The 13290-nt window shown below is 43.1% G+C and overlaps 1 protein-coding gene across 3 annotated transcripts in view; it reads left to right on the top strand.

Annotated features, from left to right (window-relative positions):
• Positions 1 to 13290, top strand: part of ERICH1 (glutamate rich 1) — a 136352-nt gene that overhangs the window by 34375 nt on the left and 88687 nt on the right. For all 3 annotated transcript variants that reach the window (XM_077487760.1, XM_077487759.1, XM_077487761.1), the window contains 2 exons: positions 11485 to 11530; positions 12610 to 12653. In XM_077487760.1, coding sequence (XP_077343886.1) covers positions 11485 to 11530; positions 12610 to 12653 — 90 coding nt within the window. The remainder of the gene's footprint in view (positions 1 to 11484; positions 11531 to 12609; positions 12654 to 13290) is intronic.

Below are 13290 nucleotides of genomic sequence, written 5' to 3'. Positions count from 1 at the left end.
GGAAAGGTCTGTACCTATATTACCAAATTAGCTTTGCATACCGATACTTTTCACTTACCGGAGGTTTATAGTATAACTATCACTTTAAGGTAGCGCCAACAGCCCCCAATAACCACTTATATTAAACGTGGTGAGAGGTTTCACCAGAACATTGCCCATGAGCACAAATTTAAAATCGGCAGCAAAACACTTTTAATCCCTGTTGAACTCTCACAACATGTTGGAAACCTCATGCAATTAAATACATAATAGTCATTAAAAGTAAATTTTGTGTTTCTCAAGATATGTACATGACACAGTCATTGATATTTGTGCTCAGTTTGAAGAGGTCTATCGTAATCGCCAAAAGTTGTGTGTTTTTTGTTTTAGGAAGCAAATCTTTTGGGGAAAAAAAATTGTTGTCCAGTGTAATAAAGCCCCAGGAAAGTTAAAAAATGTGAGCGTTATAGGTAGGCTAAATGCATACAATCACAAGTAGCAATTGCCAAATCCTGCCTCATACCTACTAGAAGACAGAGATGATGGTGTGATCTCTCTTGTCCAGCCCAAGTTCTTCTTGAAATGGTACAGAAGATGGTGCAGGAGAGGCATGGGTGTGAGGAGCGAGCACTTGCGGTGACTTAAACCAGTAGCATTAGCAGCAATTAATCAGCTACAAGAGCTGGTGTCAGTGTCCGATGCTGAGCACTTGTCTTTGACAAATCGGCAGACAACCAAAAGGGTTCAATCATAAGAATTAAAGTGGAACCCAGGTATAACGGTAGGACTGAGATCTCAGGATTGATCAGAGTCATCTGCAGATTAGGAGAAGGGTACTGCATAGGAGACCAGAACTGAAGCAGGGTCATGAGACAGACAAGTTCATCAACAAGCAGACGGTGAGGTACTAAATCCATAAGCATTTGAATTGTGGTTCAAAAAAACAAGGCAAGATCAAAACCGGGTAACCAAAAGTCCAAACAAAAGGTATAGTATCAAATGCAGGTCAGGAACAGAAGTATGACTGGTATTAGTAAATCATGTATGATGTACTGGTTATGTCACAAAGTAGTAGCTGAAGAGCAGTCATAAATTACCATGAGTCAGGCCAGTCCTTTATTATGCTGCGTGTTGCCATCACCAATACTATATGTGCAAGCACACACCCAAACATGTACAGCAAAGCACATGCACGTTCACTCCTGTGTACAGCAACTAACAGTGACTTAGCAGAACAAAAACGAAAAAAAAAAAACAGTAAAAGAATACTATGTAGGCTACCATTCCTGACTTTCTGAAAATGGTGGTTGCCTGGCTGCCATGCTGCTCTGATGGCTTCAATCATTTGATTTTCTGATCCCTAACAAGTATTCAACCACTAATAACTGAGTGAAGTTGGCACTCCTCAAAGGTTGGTGGCTTAGAAAATATTGCAGCAAGATTGTTAGCATGAGAGTCCAACAGTATTTTCGTCAGAGGTCTGCAATCGCATAGATGTCTTTTAGTGTTACCAATGAAGTTGGGATAGCAAGAGCTTAATGTCACTTCTAGTGAAGCTCTGAAATGCTGAATTGACAATCAATACTGTCAAATCTAACTTGTCCTTAGCCTAATCTGCTAGTGCTGCCATTGTAACTGGCAAACAAAATAGAGGCACACAAGACTAGATTAGGGTTTAATCTTCATCACATGGATAGCTAGCAGAAAATATAGATTTGTTATTGTATTAAATCTACTACTGAATTACACGGGTGTGTTGTTAACCTGTTGTACATAACAATATATAATCCAATAAACGGCCAGCTAAATTATGGACCAATATGTATGATGTTTGAAAGGCACAACAGATATGTGTTCCCTATGAAATCTGTACGCCAACAAGTTAGTATCTTGGGTTGACATTGGCTTTTTGATTTGTCGAGGTGTTTTTCTGAAGGAGTGCTAACTTTTACATTTTGTATTATTTATAATGCAGGTAGATTTATCAATGGTTTTATATTGTTGCTCTGTGCAGTTTATGCAGAAAGTGATGGGTTGTAATTTTCATATGGTAATTTTAAATGGATGTTCTCAATGATCACAAGAGTCTTTGTCACAAATACTGTATTTAAGTAATAGCAAGTATAGTGGTGTAAATCCATGCTTAGCAGTGTGATTGGCTGCTTGTACCCAAACAAAAACAAAACATCCAATTGAAGGAAATTGAAGGGTGGAGTCTAGCGTTGTCACCACGCCGGTGAACATTTACAAAACGGCAGTGGATAGGCTTTTTCCTGCAATACCTTGCTTTGTTAATTTTATGATTGCCTTGCTTATAGCAACGATTTTAAATGCTACACTACAATGGGTTCTTTGCTGGCTCCATTGGGAGCTATTTGTTTTAGTGGGATTGTTTCCTCCCTTTGTGAGAGGTGACCCTCGGGAGTGGAGACACTTATGCATGAGGACAGCTTGTGAACGTAGCACTTGTTTCTTTGGCTTTTTATGAGCTAATTTCTGGGGACTGTACAATTTTACCAAAGGTGGTGGTGTTTTTATATTTTGAGGAAAGCAACTGGAAGGGCGACGATAACCTACTTTTCTGAATAGACTGCTATATTATTTATTTTTTTGTATTTAAGTAATCACAGTACTACAAAAGTTGCCATATCTCTGAGTCTGTGATCACAAGAAAACAGTCCTCTGGGACTGTGACATCATAATGGGCGGGGACATAACCCGGTGACCCCTCCCATTGTCCCTATAAAAGTCGCCGCGCAACATGTCCATGTCATTACGGCCAGAGACAGCGCTGAGTCAACATCTCAAGAAAGAAGAGGAGAAGAGAAGGCGGCGACAAAAGACCGGGCCAGCGCTAGTAAAAGAGCTAAAGGAAGAAAGCGGAGGCCCGGCAAGAAGACCCGAAGAGGGGGACAAGACCCCTGAAGAGGGGGACAAGACCCCCGAAGTCGGAAGAAGACCTCCGGGCGGCGACGAAGAAGAAAGCCGGGCTCCTCCGCTAGTAAAAGAGCTAGCAGAAGATAGTGGAGGAGTCCGGTGAGAAGACCCCCCCCAAGACGGAAGAAGACCCCCGGAGCTGTGCAATAAATTATTTTAAACCCTTGTGTGTTGTGTTTTATTTACATCTTTTTGGTGAATGGGTAGGGGTACATTGTACCCCATACTCACCACATAGGGTGGGGGGCCTGTATCTGCGGGCCCCCTTATTAAAGGGGGCTCCCAGATTCCGATAAGCCCCCCGCCCGCAGACCCCAACAACCAACGGCCAGGGTTGTCGGGAAGAGGCCCTTGTCCTCATCAACATGGGGACAAGCCCCCCGGCATGGGGGGCTCGCTCATCCCCACCCCCTTCCCTGACCGGCCGGGCTGCGTGCTCGGATAAGGGTCTTGTATGGACCTGGGGGGGACCCCCATGCCGTTTTTTTGGCATAGGGCTTCCCCTTTAAGTCCATACCAGGTGACGGGGCCAGCGACATGTCAATCCTGCGCTAGCCCCGTCTACCTGGAGCCGCGTTCAAAATGAACTGACCTTTCTCCGTGTGTGGGAAAGTCCGTTCATTTCAAAAGTCCGGCGGGCTAGCATACACACGGCTGGATTGTCTGCTGGACTCACAGTCCGGCGGACAATTTTTAAATCAAAACTACTTTCTAAGTCCGCCAGACTTTTGGGGAAAAAAAGTCTGCCAGAGACCACACACGGGCGGATTGTCCGGACCAAGTCCGCCGGATAGTTTGATCGTGTATATGTGGCATTAGTCGCCCATAGGTGTCACACTTAAAATAAATAAATAAAAATGAAGAAACGATTTCTAGGTATGACTTTATCCTGAAGCTGTGGTATTGGCATAAGAAAATTTTTAACTTTAACCACTTCAGCCCTGGAAGATTTTACCCCCTTAATGACCAGAGCATTTTTTTACAATTTAGCGTTGCTTTAACTGGTAATTGTGCAGTCATGCAATGCTGTACCCAAATTAAATTTGCGTCCTTTTTTTTTTTCTCTATGGTCAGCTGGCAGAACCACCGGCTGCATTCTCGGGTTCCCTGGTGGGACAGGAGAGTCCGAGAAAACCATGGAAGACGACAGGAAGGAAGGGGGTGTTCCCTCCCCCTGCTTTTAAAAGCAGTCTAGAGGAGAATTAGCTGCTAGGATTGCTTTTTACATGAAAGCCTACCTAAACCTGCAGGCATCATTTTGGTATAACCACTCAAAGTCCAGCAACATACCAGTACGTCGCTGGTCCTTGTTGAGCATGTATTGTAACGCTTTTTTTATTTTTTTTTCATGCAGCTTGTGGGCTGAATGAAGAGATTGATCGGTGGGTATCCCACCATTTGAATATCCTGCATCCACCCACTTCTAATGATGGGCCTACATACATTCTTTATTTATTTATTTTTTTGGTGGTGAAATCGCCTCCTACATCGCTGGAGTCAGTGATTTATGTATTGCGAGAGCAAACACTGTTGCTGTCACGATAAATATCTGCTGCAGCTGAATGGCTTACCTACAAACAAAATAATGGTTCACAATAAAACACAGTAAACTATAAAAGAATTACATACCTGAAAAGCAAACATGATGAAACATTACAGTTAAGCATAAAATACAGTAAAAGGGAGAACAATAGAGAGAGAACAACAAAAAAAAATTTTTTGGTCTTTTTTATATATTTTCAGAAGGCCAGAAAGGTCTTGAATTCAGAAACCTTAATAGGTTTCATTCTCTGGCAAGGGTCAAATGAGGATTAACGGCAATGACTTGACCATCATACAAATTGCTTTGGTCCACAATAGATCTATAGAGATCTTCCATTAAAAACAGTGCATAAAATGGGCACTGCAGAAGTGGTGGGCTCCCAATTAGGATTGGCAAATGCAGCAGGAAGGGCAATATGGACTCTATGGGCTGTCTTTTTTTTCTTCTTGGTGGCTGCGGGACACTACTTGTGCTAGCCACCGCACCAGATGGAACTGCACTTGTGGGACTCGCCACGTCCCCACGTGTTACTGCAGTGCTGGTTTAACTATGACCAGGATGTGCTAGGCCGCTGGTGCTTGCCAGTTCACCAGAAGGATGAGCAGCACTAGTACTGGCTCTCTGCTCCACATGAGAGTCCTGCGGTTCTTGCACCTCAACAACAGAAGAACGGAGTCGGGGTATGTCTGACCTTAGCAGGGACCACTTCTCCATCGTCATCGCTATCTGTCAGGATGCCGCTGCTCCCTACCAGTTTGTATACTGAGCCTGAATCTGCCAGTGAGGCGGCTTCCCCCTTCGCTCTCATCTGGCATGCTCAGCAACGTGTAGGCCTCTTCACTAGTGTACCTCTGTCTCAACATTTCCGCCAGCAAAAGATTGAGAGCAGGTTCTCTATTTTTCCGACAGAAAAGGTTCCAATCGGAAATTCTGACTGTCTGTCTGTCTGTAGCAATTCCGACATGCAAAATTCCTATGCATGCTCGGAAACAATTTGTTGCGTACTCTAAAGCATTGAACTTCATTTCCTCGGCACGTCGTAGTGTTGTACATCACCACATTGACGGTCGAAAGTTCAGCGAACTTTTGTGTGACCATGTGTGTGTGTGTGTGTGTATATATGTATATATATATATATATATGTATATATATATATATATATATATATATATATATATATATATATATATATATATATATATATATATATATATATATATATATATATATATATATATGACCAAGTATATACAAGCCAAGCTTGAGCGGAATTCAGTCTGAAAAAAACATCCAATATTTTTCCGATGGAAATTCCGCTTGTGTGTATTAGAGAGAGACTACACAAAAACATGTCTCAAAAAAAGCAAACAAAAGAGCAGTAAAAAACATGAGAAATTAATTCTTATAAGGAACCAAAAAATAGGAGCAAGGACAACACTATAAGCATAATCATGAAATTTTCAAACCAACATTCTAAGATCAGGAATGTCATAAATAAGTATTGGGAGATTGGTGTCCAAAACCCCATGCATAACATTCAGACGAGCCACCTCGATCAAAGATTTCATTATCAAAAGTGAGTTGGACCCTTCTGTGGGTCCCATCTGGATTGGCTAAATACTGTACTATATGCTCCCTACCCCTGCAGGGCTGAGGGTATCTGGTGAGTGCATAGGCTTGAGGGGGAGCACAAGAAGTCGCTTCATTTGGATGTGCTTGGTCACTTGATTTATGTCCAAGAAGTTCACTGTTTGAACTTTCAAGAAATCACTTCAATATACAGATAAAGTGACTTTTTTGTGCAAAAAAAATATATATTTGTATAGTTTTCACCTTTTGCGAAGGAGGCATAAAAAGTTAAAGGTCGTTTTGGACCTTAACACTGCATGTGGCAATATGTATATAGGACACTGAAATTATATATTTTTGATCTATGGACTGATCTCCAGTGTTGCACATACACTTTTCATTGGATTGTTTTGTTTTCTTGCTTTTTTAATCAGTCTTAGTTTAATGCCTACTTTGGATTTATTTACTTGGGATTTAAGATGTATGTACATTAAGTAGAAGGGGATTCTCATTTTTTGAAAAGTTTTCTTCACTGAATAATAACACTGCTTTATTTGTTACTCTCTGGTCTAGTGTAATAGGATTTATCCCCACATTTTTCTGTCTATCCTTCCTGGATCAGAGAGGGTACCATTTGCTTTTATCAGCGCCAATTCCCTGCTCTTATCACACTATTTACTTTCCTGGAGGACATTTTGTTGTCCTTTTCTGGGGAAGCTGCAACTACACTTGTAATTATCCTAAGCGTGGATTTTTTGGTCTTATATATTTTAATAAAAGCTCTACAAACAAGTCAATGTACATTAATAGTGTATCAATCAAGGTTTCATTACAACGTTTTATTAAAACAGGAAACTGGTCTAAAGACTCCACAACAGCTGTGTAGCGCTGACGAGCAGGCGCTATGGTTTTTGAAAAGTTAATTTGCCTGAAGCCACAGTTGGGCATTGGGACTATTTCTCCAAATTTCTGGTTTCAGTACCAGCTCAGCTGGGTTGCACTGGGTTCTCCTTGACCACAGGTGTTGCTGTCACCGCTGGGAAGAGTAGAAACGCAGTCTAGCTGGGTGCATTGAATGCCACTATCCTCTCGGAACCAGCCCAGTGGGAGTGGTATTTAAGGTACCAACGCCACATTGTTGGGGAGAGTTTCTGTCGGTTTGGTTCTGGTGGTTCTCCTGACCCAGCCCCATGGCCCTCCTGGGCTGGGGTGCGGAACCATGTATCCTGAGTCTTGGGGCTGGCTGGCCTGAGGTGACGCAACTGCAGGGACAGGCCCGAGTGGATTTCGGGGCCTACTGATCCAAGGGTGGTCCGATGCAGTCTCATCTGAAAGGAGAGGCCCAGCAACTGAGGAACCCCAGGGGAGGACTCTTCAGGAGAAGGCCGTGCACAAGGCTGGCTTCTCTGAAGTAGCCTGGATGCTTAGTTGAAGGACGCAACCTGGATCAACATTCATACGGTATCGCTGGATCGGCTGAGAGAACCTGGCACCGTATGTCAGTTCTTTAAATTTATTCACATCCCTCAGTAATGCTCAAGTGTATCTCACAAGTCTGTGGCAGAGACTTTGTCGAGCACACCGCTGGCTGCTAGGCCTAGTGAGAGAGGTCTATCCGGCTAAATCCAGCTGTGAAACCGTTTTTATTCTCTGGATTTCTTTTAAAGACTTCCATCTTGCAATCTAAGTGCCTGAACTCGCTCCTAACCCTCTACCCTTATTGAGAGATTGTGTTTTGTTCTAAATAAATAACCTAAAAGAGGATTCAGTGTCAGTTTCCACATTCTTTGGGCCATCTACCACGGGAACCCCAAGATGGAGAAGCAAACAAGTGAGTTAACGGTAAGCCCAAATATAACCAGCAGCTCCTTCGAGGGTCAGTGCTACAGTTGTATCCTGCAGTTCAACTGGGACAGTAGAGGAAACTTCCTAGCCGGTAAAAAGCATAGTTTTAATGGGCCTGTGTAAACTATTCAGTAAGACCAACTGGGAGAAGGGGGACCCCCTAGGGGTAAAGCGAATGCATCCCTATTGGCCAGGTACCAAGCCAATATATTTTAGTGGTCTGACCCTAAACATCATTATTCATATAGTTTAAGGCTCTCAATCCTGGTTTCACAGGAGTGGTACCAAAAGGTCACCACAAACGGAGGGATTTTCCCATTTATAGGAAAAAAGGGTGAGAGACACCAATGGAGTCAATGGGGAAAATAAGGGAAATGAATAAAGGGGGAGCAGTAATGGGGAAGTAGGCAGGAAGGGGGGGGTATGAAATTCCGGCAAGGTCGACGACCCAAGACCGCAAATTATCCAAGGGCAGGATACTCAAATGTAGGACTTGTATTCATCTGAGAATCAAACAAGTCCCAGTGTGTCCAGCGGGTGTTGTTTTCCTCCTCCCTTTCCCCTAGAGCAGCTGTAAGATGCTCCATCTGCTGAATATCATGAACCCTAACAAACCACTGCGACACTGTCGGGGGGGATTGCTGCTTCCACATGCTGGGGACACGCGTCCTGGCTGCATTCAAGAGGTGTTTCAATAGGGATTTGCAGTAACGCTTGACATTGGAGTCAGGTTCAGGAGTATTGCTGCTGGGTTATCCTGAAGAGCAACATCAGTAAGCATGTACCGTATATACTCGAGTATAGGCCGACCCGAATATAAGCCGAGGCCCCCAATTTACCCCCAAAAAAACTGGCAAACTTATTGACTCGTGTATAAGCCGAGGGTGAGACATGCCTGTCCATCCCTGTGTGTGTGTCCGTCCCTGTGTGTCCGTCCATCCCTGTGTGTGTGTGTGTCCATCCATCCATCCATCCCTGTGTGTGTGTGTGTCCATCCATCCATCCATCCCTGTGTGTGTGTGTGTGTCCATCCATCCATCCATCCCTGTGTGTGTGTGTCTCCATCCATCCATCCCTGTGTGTGTGTGTCTCCATCCATCCATCCATCCCTGTGTGTGTGTGTCTCCATCCATCCATCCATCCCTGTGTGTGTGTGTCCGTGTGTGTGTGTGTGTGTGTGTGTGTGTGTGTCCAGCCTACCTGTGTCCTGAGCCTCCGTCCCGTGCCTTGCCTCCTTGCCTCCGTCCCGTGCCGTGCCTTGCCTCCTTGCCTCCGTCCCGTGCCGTGCCTTGCCTCCTTGCCTCCGTCCCGTGTCGTTTCGTGCCTTGCCTCCGTCCCGTCCCGTCCCGTGCCGTGCCTTGCCTTGCCTCCGTCCCGTGCCTTGCCAGGATCGCCTCGGCGGCCATTCTAAAATTCAAAAGCCCCGCCTCCGCCTCCGCCTGTGATAGGCGGAACACTGAATTTCCCAGCAGCCTGTGTTCCGCCTATCACCGATATCGTCTCATCCTCGTACTACGAACGAGGATGAGACGATGTCCGTGATAGGCGGAACACAGGCTGCTGGGAAATTCAGTGTTCCGCCTATCACAGGCGGAGGCGGAGAAGGAGGCGCGGCTTTCAAATTGTAGTATGTCCGCCGTCTGTCTGCTCGATACGCTGATCGAGCAGTCAGACGGCGATGACTCGAGTATAAGCCGAGGGGGGCACTTTCAGCCTCAAAAAAGAGGCTGAAAATCTCGGCTTATACTCGAGTATATACGGTAAATGATTTCCAGTACTTGTCTCCAGAAAGGGGTCAGAACTGGACATTCCCAGAAGATATGGAGGAATATGCCAGTCTGCTTACCACATCTTCTTCTGCACAGAGGACTATGTCCTGGGAATATGGACGCTAAAACAGAGGGGGTCCTGTACCAGCGCATCAGAATTTTGTAGGTGATTTCTTGGTATTTGCTACACAGGGAGGACTTATGTGCAAAAAAGGGGATTTGATTCTTTTGATCTTCAGTCAACGTAGTGTTAAGATCTCTCTCCCGTTTCCTCAGGTACGGGGGATCATGTTGGGATGTATGGGCAAGTAAGATGTTATAAGAATAAGAAAGGGATTTCCGTATTGGCTCATCTCCCAGGATCCAAGAAAATAGGAGGCTCTAACTAGGCTCTGATCTGAGTGGAGCTCAGAAGGCTCTATCAGAGATGCCCGGTAAAAAGTCCGGGTGCCCAATTATAGGCGTTAACAGGGAGGGAAAGCTGGGTGTCTCCGCTATCCTAAAGTATCTGTGAAGCTCCTGCAAGGTGGGCTCAATTAGTGGATGGGAAGAGGAGAATCTGGAAAAACTAGTCCCATGCCTCCTGCCTCCTTTTTACTGTGTATTGTATTATTGATAATTATGGGGGCTTTTTCTACTTTTGTACAGTAAATCAATTTGGTAAACTTAAATGCTGCATTTTAATACAAATTGTTACTCTCCTATGCCTTTTGAAGTCTCATTGTAGAGAGGGGGAAACTGTTTTTCCTAGTATTGGTATAATGGCATGTTCAAATTTAGCTGATAGAAACTTGGAAAGAAAATATGTTATGTACCTAAAGCTGACATTTAGGTAAAATTTGTGGATACAGCACCAGGGACGTGAAGCGTGTCCAATGCCCTGCTAGCTGGTGCTTACTGTAGAACTCTTCCCTCCCTGACGCCAGACTTTCCCAACACCAGTGGTCTTCTATTGCTATGGGGCCTAAGATCAGTGGCTATAGCTGGGAAGCATCAGCATCACTCACCCTCCCCTTTCTCCTCTGTTGCCCATTTACAGAGATCCTGTCATTCATCCACCCCTTCTCCAATCTCAGAATGCTTTACATTCTGTGAAAGGATACTATGAATCCTCTGGTTGAGGGAGGAGGCAGGGGAGGGCGAGCAGCACTGGTGTGTCAGTCACAGCCCTTGATCTTAATCCTAGCAGCACCAGAAGATCACTGGTGTGGATTTCTACAGTATGTAACAGTCAGCAGGACATAGGATACTCTTCATTATAGGCAAGTATGTCCCTGGGTTTTAACTAAACTTCGGATTTAAATGTTAGTTTGTTTTTTTGCAAAGATTCTTTTATTAAATGTTAAATTATATATCACAATGAACGAATCACTTAAACTTTATACATATTTCATGCAGAAAATATTTGCTATTCAGAAATGTTTTTTGGTTATTATTTTCTAGGCACAATGTGAGCTCTGCAGATAAGAGGGTCAAGAGAAAGTGCTGCTTGCTGTTTTTACTAGTGAAATACAAAATCTATTTGGATTAAGTTGTCAGGATTTAACATGTATTGTGCTTTTTCTTTGAAGCATTGTGTTCTGGATGCGGTTTTGCACTTTTTTAAATGGACTGCCAACTTTGTGTGTCAAGGTCACTTGCTGCCCTCTTCTGGAAGTCTGTGTATTCTATTTTTACGTATGCTGCCATTGTATATTAAGTATTCAGCATTGTTGCATACATGTTTAATGGTTTAAGTAAAAAGCAATGTTTTCTATGCTTTATTTGGTTACAGATAATTATTTATTTACTGCAAAATGTTTGTGTGATTCTTGTTAACAGCTAATTTTTAATCTCTGGCAGGGTTGGAGTCTGAAAGGAGGGACATTGGACAAAATGAATGTAACAGGTACCAAAGTTAGATTTCTTTTGAGTTTAATACCACTTTAATGTATATTCAGATATCAATTATATATTTTTCAGATGACCGTGAATAGTTTGTGAAATGCTAAAAGAGAAGTCCATTTCTGACCATATTTCATGTTCCACCCATATGTAGGGTGGAACGTGAAATCTGGTCACACTCTGCAACCCCCATCCCCAGACCCCCCTTCTTACAGATTCTGGGGCCTTTCATTCACAGGAAGTCTTCTCTACCACTTTGGCAGGGGGACTCTGTTTCAAATGAAGCATACATTTTCTGACATCACCGCAATTAGTCGATTGATACATGCTCCAACTCCAGACCTGCATCTGGAAAAATAGTCTGCAGGATCCAAAGAATTGTACCCATGATCCACTGCTCACAATTGCAATTTCTTGCAGGCCCTAATACAAAAAAATGATGAAAAATATAAATAAAATTGTAGCGCTATCAATTAAAACAAATACATATTTGAACTGTGAAAATTATCAGTAATAAACAAATACCTTACACTTCACATTTGTGGGGGTTGATATGCTCCCTAGATGACCCCCCAACATCCACCTGCACTCACCAGATTTAATTATTATTTTTTTTTTTTTTACCCCGTACATTAGCAAGTGGATCTAACAATGCTCTGTGACACTCCTTAGAGGTACTGTATATTCCAGGCACCATAAGCAAACCCTCCAGCGCAACTCCAATATTCCCTTGGTTCCTCAGATGTTCATATGAGAGGAAACATACCACGAGCAACGGAGGAAAAAAGGAAAGGCATCCACAGTATAATACGGTTTATTGTTAGAAAAAAATAGTAAACCAGGAAGCTCCGCTACAACAGTATCACAACAGTATCCCACTCAGTGTTGGTGTGTGCTCAAACGGCTCTAACAGGAAATCTGTTTTGCTAATTTTTTGTTAATAATCAATATGGGTGCTTTTTTACTACAAAAAGGCAAAATGCATGCAGTTCTGACAACATGTACATGTAAAGTATTCAGTGTTCCATAATGTTTGGGTTATTGGTCACACATTATATATTTTGGACTTTCTTTTTCTTTTAGGTCAGTCGACGGTGAGCTGAATCTGGGAAACAGTATTGTACCAGGTAGGAAAAATTACATCCGCATTTGCATTGTTTTAGTGTGTTTAACCAAAATATACACTCAAGCCGGTCATACATAGATTGAAGTAAGGACCTGCCAAATGTCGGGCAAATGTATGCTAGCTCATTGTACAGATTCCCACCAGAATTATCTTACAGGAATATTCCAAGACAAAAAGACTAAATGTTTCAGGGTACTGCTTAGGCATAATAACCTTTCCTAACAAAGCAGGTCTTGACAATTCAGGTCCACTTTAAGATATGCTTTAAGATTTGACAAGAATGGGGAAAAAAAAAACATTTGTAATGGATAGTTCAGTAAAGCTTCTTGAACGCTGAAGAGACTACTAATACGCCTCCATAAAAGTAATTGGGTTGACCGACATCTTGAGCACTCGTCTACTGAAGAGCAGCTATGACTAAATAGTTAGTCAAAGTACGAGCTGGTAGACTTAAAGTGATTGTTACCCTAACACTTCATATTCCTGAGATATGCCTGCTGTACCATGTACTTGCATGAGCCTGCTGTACCATGTACTTATCCTGTTTTCTTTGTATTGCTTCTTTTGTGTGAAATCCATGGTGTTCCTGCCAGTCCGTCTGCTTTCCTATTAAAAACTGACCACACAAAGCAGGAGAG

This window comes from Lithobates pipiens, unplaced genomic scaffold, assembly GCF_037356315.1.
Source record: "Lithobates pipiens isolate NorthernLeopardFrog02 unplaced genomic scaffold, aLitPip1_a1.2 Scaffold_18, whole genome shotgun sequence".
NCBI lineage: Eukaryota > Metazoa > Chordata > Amphibia > Anura > Ranidae > Lithobates > Lithobates pipiens.
Note: the sequence above shows the minus strand (reverse complement) of the source record. Positions and strands in the feature narration are given on the sequence as shown.